This window comes from Salvelinus fontinalis, chromosome 35 (genome assembly GCF_029448725.1).
Source record: "Salvelinus fontinalis isolate EN_2023a chromosome 35, ASM2944872v1, whole genome shotgun sequence".
In the NCBI taxonomy this organism is placed as follows: domain Eukaryota; kingdom Metazoa; phylum Chordata; class Actinopteri; order Salmoniformes; family Salmonidae; genus Salvelinus; species Salvelinus fontinalis.
In genome coordinates, this window is record NC_074699.1 from 8,498,608 (window position 1) to 8,520,599 (window position 21,992).

At 43.4% G+C, this 21,992-nt stretch overlaps 1 protein-coding gene across 2 annotated transcripts in view; it reads left to right on the forward strand.

Annotated features, from left to right (window-relative positions):
* The window catches only part of daam2 (dishevelled associated activator of morphogenesis 2), a 216,476-nt gene extending 194,760 nt beyond the window's left edge, over positions 1-21,716 (forward strand). Inside the window, exons 16-26 of one of the 2 annotated variants that reach the window (XM_055899171.1) lie at positions 671-700; positions 2,680-2,786; positions 6,126-6,210; positions 8,700-8,806; positions 9,347-9,435; positions 11,781-11,949; positions 12,172-12,279; positions 12,597-12,657; positions 12,916-13,047; positions 18,459-18,629; positions 19,649-21,716. In XM_055899171.1, coding sequence (XP_055755146.1) covers positions 671-700; positions 2,680-2,786; positions 6,126-6,210; positions 8,700-8,806; positions 9,347-9,435; positions 11,781-11,949; positions 12,172-12,279; positions 12,597-12,657; positions 12,916-13,047; positions 18,459-18,629; positions 19,649-19,861 — 1,272 coding nt within the window. In that variant the 3' untranslated portion in view covers positions 19,862-21,716. The remainder of the gene's footprint in view (positions 1-670; positions 701-2,679; positions 2,787-6,125; positions 6,211-8,699; positions 8,807-9,346; positions 9,436-11,780; positions 11,950-12,171; positions 12,280-12,596; positions 12,658-12,915; positions 13,048-18,458; positions 18,630-19,648) is intronic. The other variant, XM_055899172.1, reaches the window with a different exon arrangement.
* Positions 21,717-21,992: the final 276 nt, after the last annotated feature.

Sequence of the window (21,992 nt, forward strand, 5' to 3'; positions counted from 1 at the left end):
GATTAATCAAGTAAGTTGCTGGTAAGCCTAATGTCAATAGTTTAAACAATGTTTTACCCACAGACTTAGTAAGAGGGTCATAAAATGGCCCATATGGAGGTGTTACCATAGTTTGTGTAACATTAAAAAAAAAAAAAAAATGTTTTATTGGTTTAATCATGAGGTCTTTCGACTGCCAATTCCTTCACCTTTGTTCTTATAAAGGGTCAGCTATGATTAATGGCTCATTTGAAGACGGTAGTGAAAGTGACTCATGAATGATATTTATTTATACAAGTAACCAATGGTCTCGTCCCACAATTACAAGTGCTATATTCCGTTTGATGGTAAACCAAAGCTTATATATGACTAGTCTTCCTTTATAGACTTTAAATTTGTAATTTTATCCACTAATATCATTTTGATGGGTTGTTTCCCAAAACCTTTTATAAATTCATCGCCACCAGTAGTGATGAAACAAGCCCTCGAAGACTTTTGATGAAGCAAGCCTCCCCCCCAGAGACATCTGCACTTTTGCATTCTAGTATGTAGCGGTGTAGTCTCTAGTTGCTCTATAGCTAGCTACTGTGGTTGTGCCTTTCTTTGCTGGCTTGAAGTGCTAACCTTTGCATGTGTTTCGATTTTGGTCTCTCTCTCGCTCTCTCTCTGCACTCTCCGACTACCTGGGCAGGAGCTGCTCACTAACCAATCCTTCAAGCAGGTGAGTCTCTCGTGCTCCCACACTGTTACCTCTGTCTCTCCTTCCTTCCCTCAATCCCTCCCTTCCTCTCTCCCTTCTCCAAGCACACATGGGCTGCCACATGGATACTCATGTAGTGTTTGAAGTAGCTGGTGGAGTTATTGGTCGTTTGACCTCAACGGGGACTTACTGGTGAATTAAAGGTTTAAATAAAAAATGTAATAGATATTAGAAAATGAACCATTTATAGTATATTTCAATTTTAATTAATTGGCTTGCTTGATTAGAGGTTAATAAGCATTACAAATGTGTTCTAACTGTACTTACCTGGATAAAAAGGGTTCAATTAGTAAACAAATAAGATAACAGCAGAGATAGATCTGTTTTAACAGTGATGGGTTGTAGATTGTGCTTTTAATGATATCTTAGTACGAAAACTGTCCGTTAGATAACACATCTAAACATTTCAGTCCGCTCATGACTGGCAGTGAATTTGAAAGTGTCATGGGCAAATGGGGTTGGGATCCGTTCGATTTCAATTCAGTCATTCAGGAAGTAAGCACATTGGAATGTGCGCTTACTTACTTCCTGAATTGGCAGAATTGATATGGTATTGACCCCATCCCTGACACGTACAGTACGCGTGGGAAAGCAATCAGTGGTAAAATCATCAGTCAGTTGTTAACAGCACTTCTCAGTTCTGACCTTAGTTAGGTTCATGAAGGCAACGTGTAATTTCACTATCGATCATCATTGTCATAACAATCGTCAGCATGATCCTAACCATCATCACTAAACTACAACGGACAAAGTAAGAGAAGTATGAAGCAGAGCTCAGTTAAGTCCACTTCGCTAAAGCCAACAAACTAGTGTGGCCAAGAACACAAAAAAAGGTTACCCCAACTACCTTTTGATCACCCCAGTTCATCGTAACAGTTATAAAGGTGTATACATCTCGAGTGCGTGCGTGAGTAGAGAGAGATAGCAAGGCTGGGCGGCTGCAGTACAGCAAATGGGAGTGGTCCCTTGACCCTGTGCCATCCTGCCAGTCAGGCTTTGCGGTAGAACTATTGGTCAATGCGGGCATGGAAGAAAAGCATCTTTCTTTGGAAGCCAGTAGCTGTTTCACATGCGTCATCCTTCCCGTAACCCCAAAGGGACATTTCGGGAAGTGCCGTAAGCCTGCTTAGGCCATAAATAAAATACTTTTGAACATTTCAACCCCAGACAGTTTTTAAACATCTATTCGTTCCCCTTGTGGATTTTTTGTATGCCACATTTGTGTGAAGCTTACCAAAATATCTGACAAGCTGCCTCGAGCCCAGTTCGTAGTGCCGTTTCCTGCCCTTTCGGAAATGTTTATGGAATAGCCTGCGCTGTGTTCTTGATGGTGACTCACCAAAAAGCTTTCCTCCCAAGACCTATTTTAGATTTTCTGCTCGCACCGACATGGACTTTTGATGCTCTTTTTTTCATGGCTTTTCTGAGCTGTTTTTATATGCCTGACTGCAATGCTTCATTTCATCAAGATGTTTATAAGACCTCCATAATGCCCTAGTAAGTGATGTGTGTGAAACCTGACATAAGCACTCGGTGACAGTTGAAAACCTTTCCTGGCCAGGTGCCTTAGCATTCAACCATAGGGGAGGGTACAGTATGGTAGTATTGTGGGTAGACTTCAATGTAGGGGCTTTAAATACCCTTCTCCTGCACTTAAGTGTCCATTTGTCCCATTTCACATGAAAAGAAGTGGCATCACACGTCTTCCATCCAATCATTTGCTAATTGGCCTTAAACTGAATATGGGTGCGTCTGAAATGGCACCCCGTATTCCTTATAGTGCACTACTTTTGACCAGGGCCCGCCTTGGTCAAAAGTAGTGGACTATAAAGGGAATAGCGGCACCCAATTCGATTCTCACTTGAGGTGTCAAATACTGTACACTGTCAGACACTGATCTCGTTTCTTCTCTCCTCCCTTTCTTCTCTCTCTCCGCGAAGAAAGAAACAGGCTCGATGGACGACCTGTACCTGAGCACTCGCAAGGTGAAGGAGCTGTCGGTAATCGACGGCCGCCGCGCTCAGAACTGCGTCATCCTGCTCTCTAAGTATGCACAATCCCCTCCTGTGTCGATGCTAAGTCGTTTAATGTAACCCTCAGGACTCAGTACATTTAGACACATACAGAATTAGAGGGGGGTACCAAGAGGTCGGAGGAATGGCTGGAAGGGTGGACTCTGGGATTTGAAATCGGTCTGCTAGGGAACAATATATGTATGTGCCTAGAGCGTTACCACTTCACAACAGCCACCACATATAGGACTCAGTGTTGTTTTGTTACGCACATCACATTATGGTCCAGTCTCAGATCTATTTGTGCTGTGTAGCCAACTACAATGTTCGTTATAGGAGTTAGCTATACAACACAAACAGATATAGGATCCAGGCTAATCGCATTATAATTCTCAACCCTTGATGGCATTATATTTGCCTTTTTGGCATCTATCTTTGCAATATATTATGTTAGAAAGTATGGAAGGTACCCTGAACTATACTGCAAAGTAAGTACACGGTAACTCAATTGACGCCTCTGTGGTGCCGTGGTAGCAACGAGGTGGGGGGACGGGACCTCCGCGGGTCAAGCGTTCCACAGAGATGCTGGCCCATGTTGACTTAGATGCTTCGCACAGTTGTGGTCAAATTGGCTGGATGTCCTTTGGGTGGTGGACCATTCTTGATACACACGGGAAACTGTTGAACGTGGAAAAACCCAGCAGCATTGCAGTTCTTGACACACTCAAACTGATGTGCCTGGCATCTATTACCATAACACTTTCAAAGGCACTTACATATTTTGTGTTGCCCATTGACCCTCTCAATGGTACACATCCATGTCTCAATTGTCTCAAGGATTAAAAATCCTTCTTTAGCCTATCTTCTCCCCTTCATCTACACTGATTTAACAGGTGATATCAATAAGGGATCATACTGTAGCTTTTACCTGGTCAGTGTATTTTTAATGGACTCCTCAAGGAGGAGGCCATCTGTTCAGGAAATGCAATTATATGGCATAGTAGTCATTTAGAAGAGCAGGGATGTTTAAACTGGAGCCAAGGATGTGTGATTTGATAAACATGACATTTCTTTTTGTCGAAGTAATTGGGGAATCACTGTTATAAGCATGACTGAAATGACAAATGTCTCAAACTAAACAGTATAACTTCTCCTTGGGGGATGTCCAGTCACATAACATCTTGACTGGGATCAATTTTTGTCACTTGAAGGGAGCTAACCTCTCCCCCAATTCACAATATGGCCATTTGTATGCTTTAGTGCCCTAATAGAGACGATTGAGAGTCTTGTCCCACTTCACAGATCAATAGACAGGATGTTAGAGCCCCCCACATGCCCTGGAGCTCAGATCCCTGTCATGGCCTACGTACCAAATGGCACCCTAGTCCCTTATGTTGTGCATTACTTTTGACCAGAGCTCTATTGGCCTAAGGGTCCCATTTTAGGATGCCGCCAATGCCATTGCCTAAAAACTAGTGGGTACATACACAGGCCCAACCATTTCCAAATGAGGTCAGTCTGTAGTGAGTAGGGCTTTGTTGTGTACTGCCAGAGAGTGTCATCGATCCAAACCCAATGCAGTGGGTATTGATCAACTCTGCTGCTGACAGCAGTTGGCCATACTCCCGAGGTCGAGTATGGTCTGGTACAGCAGTACAACGTATGGAAGTCACCCTCCAGTACTACGGCGCATTGGAGTGATTGTGTTGCTTGTACTGTTGGTTTTTCATTAGTCAATCCTTTGATTATCTTATAACGGATAGGTTGACATCCTAGTATTTTTTGAGCAACCAATTTCCTGTGGATGGCCAACTCATTTTGACAGGCTATTTCATGTGAAATGCTTTGTTTCGTTAGGTTCTAATTTTGAGTAAATAACTCACGGACACTTGAGAAGCTTAACCAAGTTGAATTCTTCCCAAAGGGTCGATACAGCTGTAATTCAGAGAAACGACATGTCACACAAGCACTGATATTTAACCCTTTCTCCTAGGCTGAGTCTCCTCCACCACAACTGAACATCCAATGCATCTCTGTTGCTAAACAGAACCTTAGTGATATCTGTTCTTCCTCACTTCATCTGACCTGACCTCTTCCCCAAAGTGCTCACTCCTCCCCAACTCAAGGCTGTCACGGTTATTGATTCCAGACTGTGTCTCTTCTCCTCCCCAGAGGATCCCCGATGGCTAACAATAACATATCCCGACATAATGTCAAGTTATACATCGCCCTCTCTCCCTCGGTGACATTGTTAGTTTCTAAGATCTCCACCCGTCTCCCCTCATCAATGCCTGTCACATGTAATCGCTTCCCTGCACTCAACACATTCCGAGCTTAGTTTCACACACTACATACCTTCCTCCTATAACCCCTTACTTCTGGTGTAGACCCTCCACTATATACCTTCCTCCTATAACCCTTAACTTCTGGTGTAGACCCTCCACTATATACCTTCCTCCTATAACCCCTTACTTCTGGTGTAGACCCTCTAAACCTCGGCACTCCATCAGTGACATAAATAAGTATGTTTTCATATTCTCAGAACCCAACCGTTTGCATTGTGTAACACATTGCCTGGTGGGGTTATGGTATATTGCCTTTTCAATAGGAACCCAAATTGATTGGAAACATGGCACCACTGTGTGTTTGTTTGCAAATGGTTGGTTAGGTTCTACAGTGCTAATTGTCCCCCCCCACCGATGAAATTGGGAGGGGGACTATGGATCTGCCTCCGTCTGGATGTACGTTAGTACGTACGTCACACGTGATATCTCAGACACCCACTGGCCCGAATGCAGATAGGCTAGTGGTTAGAGTGTTGGCCCAGTAACTGAAAGGTCGCTGGATGGAATCCCAGAGCTGACAAGGTACAAATCTGTCATTCTGCAAGGCAGTTAACCCACTGGGAGCCGAAGACGTGGGTGTCGATTAAAGGCAGCCCCCCCGTACCTCTCTGAGTCAGAGGGGTTGGGATAAATGTGGGGGACACATTTCAGTTGAAGGATTTCAGTTGTACAACTCACTAGGTATCCACTTTTCCATGAATGTATTTTGCCATAGAGATCCGGCATTTACAAAAGTACACTCATTGGCCCAAGTTGGGAGCGGCGTCATTCATGGGGGATGACATGTTTACTGTTGCCTTGTTAAGAGAGAGGGTTTGTTTTACTGTTCTTCAACAAGACATTGTACAAGCTAAACTGTGGGTACAAATTCAATTAAAAATGTAATTAAAACACAGTGAACAGAAGACATAAGCGAGCTGAGGTAGTTAAGTCACATTTAGTGTAGATTCAGTATCCCTCCTGCCTCCCTGCAGTTTGTATTATCATTGCTAACTAAATCTCTTGCGGTCTGTTGGTCTGTCCTCGCAGGTTAAAAATGAGCAACGAGGAGATCAAGAGGGCCATTCTAGAGATGGACGAGCGGGAAGAGCTAGCCAAGGACATGCTGGAGCAGGTAATTTATCCTCAATAAAAAAAATACATTAAAAACAATCCTTTCAAATCTTGATTACATTGAGACAGCGTCACATCTCTTTAGTTATTTGTGTGAATACTTGGGAATCGATTTCCTAAATTAAATTCATTTTTAGATGAATTCCTGGTGATTTAAGTATTTTTTTTAACAAAAAACGACCCCCCCCCCAAAAAAATGACTTGCGGAAGGTATTGGCCCTCGGGCCGCCTGTTGCCGACCCCTGCTCTACCAGATCATCAGCAGACTCCATCATCATAATTTACTGACCCTCCAGAAGATGCAGTATTCAAAGACTTGGCCCCTATTGGTTGACCTGACCTGTCATATATTGCTTGTTTGTTTGTTCGTTTTTGGTTATGAAGCACAATGAGATTTCTATTATGAAAAGAAGTTTAATAAATTATTATTATGATTATTAAAGGGGTAGTTCAGAATTTTACAAATTAATGTTAAATGGTTCCTCACCCAAGTAGACCAGTGACCAGGAGAAAATGTAATCTATGGTTTGTTTTTTCTTTAAATGTCAAATCAACTCAATATTTGGTGGCTGATAGCTTGTGGATGTTTAAAGAAAAAACCCATAGTCACTTGGGAAAGAGATAAATAATTCCTTTTGCCAGGCAGACTTTTATGCAAAGCGAGTCTTGCGGCGTGCATAGACATTGACAAAGAAAACCAGGTTAATGCTTTGCTTAGGGGCACAACAATGAAGTAGACCACGTGAGAATTAAGCCACTTCCTGGCTACATCCCGATTCTCCCCTCTTATCTGAAGTGTGCACATGCACACTCCCTATCATAGATTTAACACTGGTGGAAACTCCTTCCAACCAATGCTCACACCCATCCTATGCTTTTAAATCCTTTACTGGACGTGTGCAAGTGCACACTTTGGAAGAAGGGTGGAGAATTGTTTTGGCATTTACTTAATAAGTATAACTCAAAATATTAGACTTAAGATATTTACCTGTATACAGTACCAGTCAAACGTTTGGACACACCTACTCATTCCAGGGTTTTCCTTTATTTTTACTATTTTCTACATTGTAGAATAATAGTGAAGACTTCAAAACTATGAAATAACACATGTAGTAACCCCCCCCAAAAAGTGTTAAACAAATCAAAATATATTTTATATTTGAGATTCTTCAAAGTAGCCACCCTTTGCCTTGATGACAGCTTTGCACACTCTTGGCATTCTCTCAACCAGCTTCATGAGGTAGTCACCTGGAATGCATTTCAATTAACAGGTGTGCCATGTTAACAGTTAATTTGTGGAATTTCTTTCCTTAATGCGTTTGAGACAATCAGTTGTCTTGTGACAAGGTAGGGGTGGTATACAGAAGATAGCCTTATTTCGTAAGGAAACGACAGTCCATCATTACTTTAAGACAAATTGTCAGTCAATCTGGAAAGAACTTTGAAAGTTTCTTCAAGTGCAGTCGCAAAAACCATCAAGCTCTATGATGAAACTGGCTGTCATGAGGACTGCCACAGGAAAGGAAGAGGATAAGTTCATTAGAGTTACCAGCCTCAGAAATTGCAGCCCAAATAAATGCTTCACATATTGTGCAAGAGTGCTGTGTAAGAGCTATTTGACCAAGAAGGAGAGTGCTGCATCAGATGACCTGGCCTCCACTATCACCCAACATCAACCCAATTGAGATGGTTTTGGATGAGTTGGACTGCAGAATGAAGAAAAGCAGCCAAAAAGTGTTCAGCATATGTGGGAACTCCTTCAAGACTGTTGGAAAACCATTCCTCATGAAACTGGTTGAGAGAATGCCAAGAGTGTGCAAAGCTGTCATCAAGGCAAAGGGTGGTTACTTTGAAGAATCTAAAATATAATATAGATTTTGATTTGTTTAACACTTTTATGGTCACAACATGATTCCATATGTTTTATTTTGTCATTTTGATGTCTTCACTATTATTCTACAATGTAGAAAATTGTAAAAAATAAAGAAAAACCATTGAATGACTAGTTGTGTCCAAACTTTTGACTGGTACTGTACATAACTGTAGAATAAACTACAGCCACACAGATGCATGAACATGGATAAAATCATATATACATGAATCAATTGTCAATTTTTTGTCAGTCAAAAGTTAAACTCACGTCAACTTGTTTTATACAAAAGTGGTTACAGCACAAAGGCAGACATATTGTGCGTTTTTTTGATAGGTAATCATCTCAATTGACCATCATCCGTCTATAAGGATTACTCCCATTAGCTCAATCTGTCATTTTCAGGAACAAAAGCTGCGGCCTACATGAAAATAACATATGTATTTGGGGATGAACCAGAACTATTCTAACCAGTAAAATGACACAAATGATGATATGAATGCAGGGATGCAAATTCAAGTAATCAATCGTGTATTGCTAACTACGTTGCCATTTCTTCGATGCATTATAAGACAACGTGGGATTTGATTTGAGTTCCTCCTGGGTTTGTGCTTGTGTAGCTGCTGAAGTTTGTCCCTGAAAAGAGTGACATTGACCTCCTGGAAGAGCACAAACACGAGCTGGAGCGCATGGCCCGTGCTGACCGCTTCCTCTTCGAGATGAGCAGGTGAGCTTCGCCATTTTGCTGACACCCCATTCCCAATGAGGTTCTATTTGCCATATATTTTTAACTGTGCTATTTCACAAAAGTTCTGAGCCTACAGTAAATACATTTTACGGACAGTCTATTTTACAATTGTTATCTTGTTATTAGTCCCACCCTTTATCTCCATTCAACCCCTCCCATCTATCTCTTAACACCATCCATATTGGATTTCTGTTTGCCATCTATTTTTCAACGGTGCTGTGATGCTTCACAAAAGTTATAAACTTTCTATTCTCATAGTTTCTGCAGATTGTAAATTAAAGATAATTTTTTTTTGCTAAAAGTATTATTATATTATTGATCGATTGACTGTGACTTTTCAAATCACCCAGTAGTGCTACCTGCAGCGTTAGCTCCAGGTAAATGTTGCAAGGGAGCATGCTTTTTCATCTCGTTTTGAAATGATTCTCCCCGGGGACAACATTAACTCGTAACTATTTTTGTGTGTGTTTTTTTCTCTCTATCCCGTCCCTTTCGTCCCCTCTGTAACCCCACCTCTAGAATCGACCACTACCAGCAGAGACTTCAGGCCCTGTACTTCAAGAAGAAGTTTGCAGAGCGCCTGGCGGAAACCAAGCCCAAGGTCGAAGGTACGATTGAGTAGCTAGTCAAAGACGCTCGGGCCCTGTGGTCCTGTGTGGCCCAGTTAGTAAGTGTACCCATACGAAAATGTATGCACTCACTGATAAGTTGCTATAGACAAAAGCCTCTGGCAAAGAGCATATCTTCATTCGGATTCACTTTTTTTTATTTTGGCTACATTGAATGTTCTTGAAGAGGCTCCTGTAGATGAACTGAAATAGCAGAGGAAATGCGAGGAGAGTAGCCATCAGACTATTATAAATAAAAAGGCCCTGGTTATCTGTGGTGAAACCGCAATGAAGAGAAAGATCTAGTAGGAGGAGAGGAATTGTCAATAAGTCTGTTAATTAGACATCTAGCAAAGCATTTCTCTGAGCTTTTTGTGTTTGTGAGCATGTGTGTGTACGGTATGTGTGAGTCGTGTGTGTGTGCACGTGAACTTGTGTGCATGCCCATGTGTGTGTTTGGAACGTATGTGGACTTGTTTTTTTTTCTCCAGTTGAAATAAAGAAGGAAGTTACCAGGGAGGCTGTTTTGGAAAGCTGGCAATTGTTGAGAGGGGAGAGGCGTTCTCATAGACACTGCTGTTCCCTTCTAAGTGCCGCATGGGTAAAGGCTTCCAGCAAAAGGCACGCCGTACACACATGTGTATATGTGTGCTCGTGCATTCGGGAGAGAGAGTGTGCGTGAGAATGTGTATTTGCCTGTGATTTGACTGTGCGTGCTTGCGCTTGTTTTAGAAGTTACCTGAGAGGTTTCTACTCCGGCTTATGACATTAAGACACGCACAGTTGAATAAGATACAAGACAAGTAATCCTATCATAACCTCGGAGACAACTTTTGATGGAGGAAATAAGCAGCCCTCAGTGGAATTGATTTCAAAAACTCTCCAGGGCGTCCATGCAGGATGAGGACAGTTTGTGGGTTCTGGAATGGAACGAGGCAGACACTGTACAAGTATGATTCAGTCATGTAACTATTGACTATGTCTATATTTCACAGAACGTCCGCTTAATACTGCATCTGGAAGCGTTTGGTGATTTGGTGTATTTTGACAATGGCTTTTTAAAATCAATATTACTCTTCGGAGTACAGTAGGTGGCTCCGACAGTGTGAAAAGGTTCTTCTCTACCTTTTCACTAAACCTGATTTTGCTCCCTTCACAATCGTCATTGTCGGAAGTAGATGGGAGTAAAGGAAGCGTCAAGGGGTCAGATTGTTGACGTCTACGAAGCATCTACGAACTGCTTATGTTCTTCTTGTGAATGTATTACGTCCGGGTTACGAAGTCCTTATGTAGTCGTACTGTTTTTCCAAGGCCCGCCCAGGACGTCCAGTCCATCAACTGACTTTATGGGACCTACATATATCGTGTGGCTAGCCTTTAATTTCAACCCAAAAAATTTGCTTCAAGCCAGTGTTTTACAAGCTCCCTCACGGGAGAACGGACTGTAATAATAACAATACGCATGGTCTGTCCTTGCATTTCTTCAGCCCTATCGCTCAGCTATTTACCAAAACGGTAGCGGGGATAACAGCCTTGTTGTTTGAGCTGCAGATTGCTCTTTTAAGGTAAAGGAAAGAGATCTCTGAAGAGATGCGGCCTGTTCTGTGATGCCAACTCTCACGCCAGGGAGAGATAGATTAGGATGGGGATGGCTTTTGTTCTACTCGTACTCCGTAGATCTGCATTGTGGTTTTGATCCTTTTAAGTCAAAGAAACACTCTCTCTCCTTCCTTTGCGTCTGTGGATGAACCCTTTAGCTACTATGGACATCTTGCATACTGATTGTAGTCTATGTGTTAGCTATCATGACACGTCGTTAATTGCCCTCTCTCTCTCTCTCACTGGAGTTTGAGGTTGAACCGTCAGCTAAGACGTCATGGATGTAGTCTATGGGAAGATCTCAATTGCATGCTCCTTGCGTCCTCTCACCTCGTCTCCTTCTCGAAACCCATTAGAGGAGGTCATCAGAGGGGAGGGACTTCTGGCTTTCTTATCCAATGGGTTTTGAGAAGGAGACGATGAGAGAGGACGCAAGGAGTATGCATTTGAGATCTTCACCATGTTATACCAATTACAAAAGATTGCAATTGTTCTCTCCCTCTCTCAGCGGAGTTTGAGGTTCAAACCTTAGCTACTAAGGATGTCTTTCGGTGTTGAATGCAGTCTGGGACAGCTATCACGATGCATTGCAATTGTTACCCCCACCCTCTCTCTCTCTCTCTCTCTCTTGCTCGCTTGAGTTGAACCCGTCATCTACTATGGACTTCATGTCTAGCATTATTAAATGTAGTCTAATATGTTATAGCTATCACATATAGCTCTCCCTCAACCCCCCTCTCTCTCAGCCATACTGAGTGCCTCTAAGGAGGTGGTCCGCAGCAAGAGGTTGACTCAGACCCTGGAGGTGGTCCTGGCCTTCGGCAACTTCATGAACAAAGGTCAGCGGGGCAACGCCTACGGCTTCAAGGTGTCATCCCTCAACAAGATCGCAGACACCAAGTCCAGCATAGACAGGTCAGAGCGGGCACACGAGGGCTTAACTAACGGTTGCACGAACCGGGAGGGGTTGTGGGCAGAGATTTGCAGATCAACTGTGTGAGTGTGAGAGGGTGTTTGTAAGGGTGAGAGAAAGTGGATTAGAGAAAGTGTGTGTTTTTCTGTGTGTGAGAGAGAGAGAGAGTGATTTCAATTCCATGTGTGTTCTCTCACTCTCCATTCTAATGTGCGTTGAAACAGGAACATCACCATGTTGCACTACCTAATCATGATCTTTGAGAAGAACTACCCTGACATCCTCCACATCCAGCAGGACCTGCTCAGCATACCTGAGGCAGCCAAAGTCAAGTAAGTACCCACCGCCTGCTTGACGCAGAGCTAGGATCAGTTTACCTCATACCGAATCCTAACCTTAACAATTAGGCCGCACACAAAACTGACCTTAGATCAGTGTCTAGACGCAACTTTGTCCTACTCCGCTTTACTGAGGTACCATTCAAAAGCTATTTGAAATAGGGCGCTGCTCTATGGGAGCTCAAGGGAGAGGTTGCTCTTAGCCACAGATCTAGGATTAGATTATGCCTTACTACCCCAATATACTGAACCCATAGTGGGATAGGATTAAATAATAACTGACATCTGAACGTCTTCCTTTTCTAAACCAGTCTGGCCGAGCTAGAGAAAGAGGTGCACACCATCAAGAGTGGACTGAAGGCTATAGAGACGGTGAGTTGTCAATCATTTGTGTGTGTGTCTGTCTGTCTGTCTGTCTAAATGTTTGTGCTTGTGATGCGAATCTGGCGACTGTCTCTGTCTTTACTTACTACACACACACTACACACATTCCTATGTAATACCTCCCTCACTGAAGAGAAAGAATAAGACATTTTCTGTGCGTACAAGAGCGTATGTTACAAAGACTAACAGCAGAAAAAGTGAGTGAAAAAGAAAGTGAAATGATAACATTTCTCTCTACCCCTTCAGGAGCTGCAGTACCAGCAGAGCAGGACGACGGACCGAGGGGACAAGTTTGTCCCCGTGGTGGGGGACTTCATCACAGTGGCCAGCTTCAGCTTCTCTGAGCTAGAAGACCTTCTGAACGAGGCCAAGGACAAGGTAGAAACCGTTGACCTCTCAACCCTTACCATCACCCTGGCCCTAATCATAATATTTTGAAGTAGGCCAAGGATAACGGCTCCAATCCCATTCAGAATAATCTTGCTAAACCAGTATGAGAGGAGTTGGTGGTGGGTAAGAGCGGGAAGAGAGGCACCTTTGTGCATCTTTCCAACCCTGTGTGATGACTAATATTTATTTGTTTTTAATTCCAATCCTTTACTTTTAGATTGTGTGTATTGTTAGATATTACTGCGCTGTTGGAGCTAGAAACGCAAGCATTTCGCCACACCCGCAATAGCATCTGCTAAACACATGTATGTGACAAATACAATTTGATTTGACTTCAACAGGCCATGGAACCCTGATGTTGAATTTTTTCTCTCTCTGTTTATCAGATTTATTCCTGTTGAAATGTAGTCGGGCTCGTCTGTAACCTCCTTCTAAGGGAATGAGAGAAAGGCTTTTTGAACTCCGTAGGGGACAAAGGGTTGTAGTGGAATGCGTATGAGAAGGTTTGAGTGGGACGGCAGTTGCTATGTTTTGCAGTATTTTTCGATTATGTGTGTGTGTGTGTCGGTGAGTCACATGGCCATGAGCATTGATGTGGTGTGTGTGTGTGTGTGTGTGTATGTGTGCATGTAAAGGATGGAAAGAGGGAGGGAGAGAGAGAGAAAAAGAGGGGAAGGGCACTCGTTGGCATCGCAGAGCCTCGTCCGTGTTAACGTCTGTGCTCCTAATTATTTGTTCAAGGAGCGCTGTAAAAAGGAGGGGGGAAAAAACGGTCCGTTTAGAACGTCACAGGAAAAGGCCTGAGCCGAAGCTCCATTTGCTGCTATAAAACAAAATAACCTCTGTGTGCACCAGGTCAGACTCTATCTAACCCGCTTGCCTCGGAGCTGTGTGTGTGTGTTGGGGAGAGGATGAGTCAACGTGTAGGTAACCCAGTCAGGCTCCTCAATTTTCATGGGGATGTGTCTGTCTGTCTGGCTGGCTGGCTGGCTGGCTGGCTGGCTGGTTTTCTTAGTAAAGTAATAGAGAGGATTATTTCTGATGACATCACTTCTTGGATAGGGAAACTGATTCCAGTGAAGTGTTTACTAATGATTACAAAAAGTACTGTCATCGGTGCAGTGAATTGCGTATGTTCCTAGTCACCGTCAAGCAATGCAGTAAATCTCAACAGGAAGCACAAAATAATCCAAAATGTTGTACAGCAGTAGACATATATGTATAGTATGCAAACATTATTAAAGGGACACTTCAGGATCTTGGCAATGAGGCCCTTTATCCACTTCCCCAGAGTCAGATGAACTAGCGGATAGCATGATAGCACATTTAAAAAAACGATAGCATAGACTTCCAGTCATTGCGCTGAAACAAGGTATGATTTGCTAACTTCCATCGTACTGGACCCAGGGCACTACTTCTATGCGTAATCAGGTGCGTGTCCTTACTCAACATTGACAGGAGCGCTCCAATCAAAACACAATTCATAAATGGATAACTCGTTTAATGGAATGAAATAAACCAAAACCTGTTTCCCACAAGCCTAGGTTGTGCTCTCTGCAAACAACAAAATTATGGGAATTAATGGTAAGTGTACTACTAGTGACACTGGTGGGCCATCCCCGCTGCCTCCACAATGGATTAGTCCTTTGAGAAAGGCATCAATCAAGACGTGCTGTAAAAAAAAGAAAATGTGTTGTTGCAAATGCTTGACTAAAATATTGTTGGTCGACCAACAGCCTATCGACCAGTCGACTAATGGGGTCAGCACTAGTTTGGGAACATGGGTGTGTACAGTCACCTTGCTGTGGTTAAATGCGTGAATGCTGCCATCTATCCACTGTTTCTGGCTTGGATAAGTTCTAATCGTCACAGTGGGAACAACATCCTCGAGGCACTTCCTGTTGAACCCAGTCACCGAGTCGGTGTATACATCGATATTATTCCTAGAGGCGGGCCCAGAACATATCCCAGTCCGCGTGATCAAAACAATCTTTAAGCGTAGATTCCTATTGGTCAGACCAACGTTGAACAGTCCTTACCACGGGTGCTTCCTGTTTAAGTTTCTGCCTATAGGCAGAGAGGAGTAGGATGGAGGTGTGGTCAGATTTCCCAAAGGGTGGGGGAGGGCCTTGTAGCTGTCCCAGAAGGGAGAGTAGCAATGGTCAAGAATTTTCATGCAGCGAGTAGCAAAGGAGATGTGTTAGAATTTCGGGAGCGTTTTCCTCAGATTTTGTTCATTAAGTCTCCAGCTACAATAAAGTGATGCGGTTTCCAGTTTGCACAAAGTCCAGTGTAGTGCCTTGAGAGCCGTCACAGTGTTGGCTTGTGCGGGGAATGTACACAGCAGCTATTCAAACTCGCACCAACAATTTGCCAGGCTAGCTGGGCATAGGGGGGAAGGGGAGCGGAATGTACATGGAAGGTAATGCGGTCATCCAATCTGGGATTTGAACCTACAATGTTGGGTTAATCAGACCAACGTCTTAACCACCACACCATACAACCACCTCTCAACATTCTACATTCTTAGCTGTATAAACTCACACCAAGGGGGAAAGAGGAGCGGAACGTCAGGCTTGAACTTTGGGACAACTGTTTGACAAGCTGTCGGGAATGTCGGCTTAACGGGCAAGGGAATCAGTTACAGGGCAGCGGGCACCAACTAAGGAGCCATTGCGGGGCAGAATTTGACTTAGTCATTCAGAAAGACTCTGGCTCCTCACTGCCCCAAGAGTTAAGGGAACATGGGATGTGCCAAAAAATGAATAATTCAGGAAGGATTTCTATACTCATCAAGGGCCTGAATGAGTTTGATTGATTTCATTATTATTAGTGTCTTGCACCTTTTCAAGAGATTTCAAGAGTAGTTGATCGATTGAGTCAAGCGTTTTACTGCTGGGCTGGAACAAAATCTCGCACACCGTGTTGCGCTCCAGGACCAGGACTGGTGACCACTGTACTATATGAGGAGTCCCATGACTCTCATCAGTAGCACAACATGTCCTGTGTTCCCACAAGTGTCCAAATGGTTTTAAAGTGATTCCTTCTTGTCTTCTTTCCTTCATGACGACTAATCTGAATACCTTTAACCGTTGTGAAATTAATATAGTTGCAGTGGTCAAATTGAAATGGTAATGATACAGGATGTAATGATAATGATATGGTGGATGCCCATGTAGCCTTTCCATCTATCCACGGTCATTAAGGAACGGAAATGAGGAAGGAGGATACTTACAGTATTGGGATGTAGCCAGCTACAAACCTCTAACACTTTATTTGGATAGTCCCAAGTACATGGTGTGTAGATGTTCAGTAGATGTTCAAAAACATCCGACAGCATTTCAACTAACTATCCGCTAACCATAGCCCTAACCTTAAGCCTTGTCCTAACACTTACCAAACCCTTACTCTACACCTAACCCTCACATTAACTTTACCAAGCGGTTTCCTATCAACAGACTGCCAAACTATCAACAAACTGTCTGTAGATCTATATGGGACTACCTAAATAAGGTGTGACCCAAAACTCCACTTGCAGAGACCACTTCACACTCTTTTACTGCACTCCCTGCCCTCACCTCCTCTTTCTCCTCCTCTCCTGTCTCTTCTACCCATCATAAAATCTGTGTTGGACAAGGGGTGGTGTGCACACCCCGTGTCCAACACAGACTTTGACTACCACAGACGACACATTCCGCTGCGTCCTGCGGGGTGCTAATTAGCAGCATGCAAACGGGAAATGTGTGTGTGTGGTGAGGAGCCTCAGACTGGCCTCTGCTTGGGGCCTCCCAGTCACCAAGTGCTGCTAGGTTTAGAGGAAGCAGGCTTGCTATAAAGCACTCTGTCTAGGTGTAGAGTAATCTCGGTTAATCTCGTGTTAAGAGAAGAGATAGAACGAGGATCGGGGACTGGAACGTTACGAGCAAGTATATGGGCCAAATGTCCCGTCCCCGTTGCGAAATCGTGATTTGTCCAGAGCGCCAAAACTATTGCTGCTCATTATCTCACGTATCCCGTCATGACAGATCTATGGTACAATTTATGTTTACCTAGTCTGTCCACGAGACATTATGTGTAGAGAAATCAGGCTGGCTATAAAGCCCTCTATTGAGGTTTAGAGGAATTAAAAAAAATTTTTTTTTACAATTTTACGTCCTACAATTGTTCGCCTCAATTGGGATTTGTGGGAAATTCCACGGTCCATGGTAGAGGTGTATCAATACCATTTATTTCCAAACGATCCAGCTCTTACGAATTGGCCGATACCAACTACCATTGCTAATTATGTTAATTATTAACTTCATTTGGGCTTACGTTTGAGATCGTTTGAGATCTTTCACAACATAGCAATCCTTCACTCACGCTGCCAAACATACCCTTGTAAGACTGACCATCCTCGACTTCGGCGATGTCATTTACAAAATAGCCTCCAATACCCTACGCAATAAATTGGATGCAGTCTATCACAGTGCTATCCGTTTTGTCACCAAAGCCCCATATACTACCTACCACTGCGACCTGTACGCTCTCGTTGGCTGGCCCTCGCTTCACACTCTTTGCCAAACCCACTGGCTCCAGGTCATCTACAAGTCCCTGCTAGGTAAAGTGCACCCACCTGTAGCACACACTCCAGCAGGTATATCTCTCTGGTCACCCCCAAAACCAATTCTTCCTTTGGCCGCCTCTCCTTCCAGTTCTCTGCTGCCAATGACTGGAACGAACTACAAAAATCTCTGAAACTGGAAACACTTATCTCCCTCACTAGCTTTAAGCACCAGCTGTCAGAGCAGCTCACAAATTACTGCACCTGTACATAGCCCATCTATAATTTAGCCCAAACAACTACCTATTTCCCTACTGGTTATTTCGCTCCTTTGCACCCCATTATTTCTATTTCTACTTTGCACATTCTTCCACTGCAAATCTACCATTCCAGTGTTTTACTTGCTATATTGTATTTACTTCGCCACCATGGCCTTTTTTTTGCCTTCACCTCCCTTATCTCACCTCATTTGCTCACATCGTTATATAGACTTATTTTTTTTCTACGGTATAATTGACTATGTTTGTTTTACTCCATGTGTAACTCTGTGTTGTTGTATGTGTCGAACTGCTTTGCTTTATCTTGGCCAAGTCGCAATTGTAAATGAGAACTTGCTCTCGACTTGCCTACCTGGTTAAATAAAGGTGAGATAAAATAAGAAAGAAATAAAAATTCCAATTACTAGGTAAACTCACACACATGTAGTACTAACAGGCGTATAGAGAAAAAAACACACTGCACACTGGTGATTCAGGTGCTTCCAACATTTACGTTTCCGTCACTTGACCTTCATTAGGGCGAGATGTGTAATTCCAACATTCCCCATCCCTCCCTCTCTCTCTCTCTCCTTGTGCAGTTCACCAAGTCGCTGAAGCACTTTGGGGAGGAGCAGGATCGCATGCAGCCCGATGAGTTCTTTGGGATCTTCGACACATTCCTGGTGTCGTTCGACGAAGCCAGGCAGGACCTGGAGAACATGCAGCGCCGCAAGCAGGAGGAGGAAAGGAGAGCACGCATGGAGGCCATGGTGAGAGAGAGAGAGAGAGAGAGAGAGAGAGAGAGAGAGAGAGAGAGAGAGACCAGGCAGGACTTGCAAATGTAGCATTATGAGGAGAGCATGCATTTAGGCTATAGTGAGACACACACACACACACAAAAGGAAGGACCTGGAGAATATTCATAACAACAGTCATGGGAATGTGGCTTGGAGAACTGGAAAAGTCTGGGAACAAGACAGACCTCCAGACATCCATCCCCCTGCACTTATGCTTAGAGACGCGGAACAACCTTGCAGCCTGAGTAACACCACATCATGTTTATGTAGTGATGAGGATGATGATAAGCATTTTAGTCATCTGTAGTAACCTTAAAGTCTGTACTCTGTTCTGCATTTGTTAAAGAGATTCTCTGGTACTTTTATATACTCTTTAGCCAGTTCTTCTGAAAGTAGCACTAGTAAAAAATAATTTAAAAAAAAGGTTAAAATGGTCCCTGAAAATTGTGATCTACGTCACATATGTGCACCACGTCATAGCTCTCTCTTTGCGGTGTCCACTGAGCCATTGGGCCCGCCCTGCAACCTCATTGGATAACGCTGGGCAGGCTCTTGCTAGCTGTCACTCAAATGCAAGGGACCGAAGCTCATTGGCTAGAACTCAAATGGCTAGGGGGCTGGCCCATGTGGAGGGATATATAGGGAAAATGGCATGGCACAGCTTTAAGAAAACAGTCGATTTCAAACTAAGGATTTTGTGGCTAATTGAAGTAAGACAGTAATTATGCTCATGGATTATACATGAAACATCTAGCCCAAGGTTGGTGGTTGGTTTAAAAATACTTTCTTAGTCACCAAAGTCCCGGAGCATGTTTTTAAGATGGCACGTCTGGTTTTCCCTGTGTTTTTGGTTTGTCTGTGTTTTATTGGTCCTGTGTGTGTCATATGGCTGTCTGTTTCTCTGTTTTGTGTTCCTATCAGCACTTCTGTTCAATGTTCTGTCTGTCTATAACTATGTGTCTCTCTCCTCCCCTTATATCTCTCCCCTCTAGCTGAAGGAGCAGCGAGAGCGTGAACGGCGGGCCAAGAAGGGTGGCGCCACGGATGAGGTGGGGGGCGAGTTTGACGACCTGGTGTCGGCGTTGCGCTCCGGCGAGGTCTTCGACAAGGACCTGTCCAAACTCAAGCGCAACCGCAAGCGTTCGGTCAACCAGCTAGTGGAGGGGGGTGGACGCGAAAGACCGGTCACCAAGGTCAACTATTAATGACCCCTGGCCCCCAAGAGTCATAGGTGAATGGGAAACAACAAACAATGTTGGCACTGTTTTCCTCACCGGTGAACTCTAGAGGTTAAGGGTCAGAGGGTAAGATTTTGGGTGTCGGATTGCCGTTTTGATATAGCAGCCACACAACCCATCGGAAGGAAAGTAGACTTTGAGTTCACGAGAATTGCTCTTCTTCAAAACTCCAAGACACCTGACCCCATCTTCAGAAGTGGACTACAGACACTTAGACGGACTGACAGACGGACCACTGTGACATGACTCCCTTTCCCCTTTAGACCACATCGCTCCAGAACTGTGCTCCATGTCTCTCTTTGTCGATCCCCCTCTTTCTCACCGTGCTCTTCCACTCACACACACACTCTAATAATAATCTTTTTATATCGCTCTTCATTACATAAAGGAATCTCAAAGCGGTGTAAAGCAACAGCAAAAACAAACAATAAAATAAACATAATGAGAAAATGAATGGCGCGATTGAGGTGGTCAGCGGAGGGAAGAGGTGGTCAAAGAGGAGAGGAAGCAGCGGGCAAGCAGCATGCAGCACGTTGTCATCACGGTGTCTCGCCATCCACGCCGTCTGTGGTTTGGTAGTCGGACTCAATCAGATGAAGTTAGAGTTCCCTAATAGCCACTGGACTAGCTAGCCAACTACTCTTCACTAATACCAAAATGCAGCACCCACTTGGCAGTCACAAGGCGCCAGAAAGTGCACCACAGCACACAATAGTAATTCAGGATTAGCCAGTCATGGTCATCTCATTACACCTCTGCATTATGGCTTCTCTCAATCCTCAACATCTGGAAAGTAGGCATAATCAAATCAATACAAAACATTGCATACTAGCAAGCTAACATTAGTTTTCTAGCTCGCCAAAAAACAACCGCCAATTTCAGCCTTTAAAACATGCTGGATTCAGACTATAATAATAAGCTAATAGTTAATTCATAAAACCCTAAGTTTGTAGGGAAAAATGCTATTAAAGCAATTAATGACAACTATTTAGAAAATGTACAGGAGCTCTCTGCCTAGCCGACCTTACGGTGCCATGGCAACCACGGAACCCAACTATGTTGATTCTATTTGTCCCATGTTGGGTTGCATCGCTCTGTGAGTTTTTGCTATTTGGTGTAATGACTCCTTGACCCCAGCAGAGGGTAGTGGTTGTCTGTGGAGCCTCCTCTCTCACTCTCTCTTACTCTGGTGGTGCTTATACTAGTTGGTAGTAGCTTTACTTCTTCAAGTAGTGAATGTTAAGACAGGAGACTGTGGCCACATCGGCTGCCTTTGGGAACACTCTTTTCCCAAGTGCCTCTACCATGTGGCATTCCCGAGGACTCACTCCCAGATGGAATTTCACAGAGCGAGAGCACAACACTTCCCAGTACAAATACGTGGGAGAGTACCCGTGCCCCAAGTTCACCTTTTACTATTAATTTGTCTTCAACAATTTGAAGAGAAGGATTATTTCGGCAGTACCCTGTGCCAAAGCAACAGAAAAACACTATATACAGTGTTTGTCACAACACAACTGATTGGCTCAAACGCATTAAGAAGGAAAGAAATTCCACAAATTAACTTTTAACAAGGCACACCTGTTAATTGAAATGCATTCCAGGTGACTACCTCATGAAGCTGGTTGAGAGAATGCCACGAGTGTGCAAAGCTGTCAAGGCAAAAGGGTGGCTACTTTGAGGAATCTAAAATATATTTTGATTTGTTTAACACTTTTTTGGTTACAACATGACTCCACATTTGTTATTTCATAGTTTTGATGTCTTCGCTATTATTCTACAATGTAGAAAATAGTCAAAATAAAGAAAAACCCTTGAATGAGTAGGTGTGTCCAAACTTTTGACTGGTACTGTGTATATAAATACAAAAAGTACTGCAAAAGGAAGCCGTTTATATATTTATATTTAGATGCAAACGTCCCCTGTCAAGTATCATCTAGGTTTCCTAACACATTGATAAAATGGTACATATTCCAATGGTGCTAACGCAATGCATTGTCACTTTTATCCTCTAATAATAATAATGTGCTAGGTTGATTATACCACAAGCAGCTAACTCCATTCTGGTCAAAATGGTGGTTACTGGTACTAAGATTTG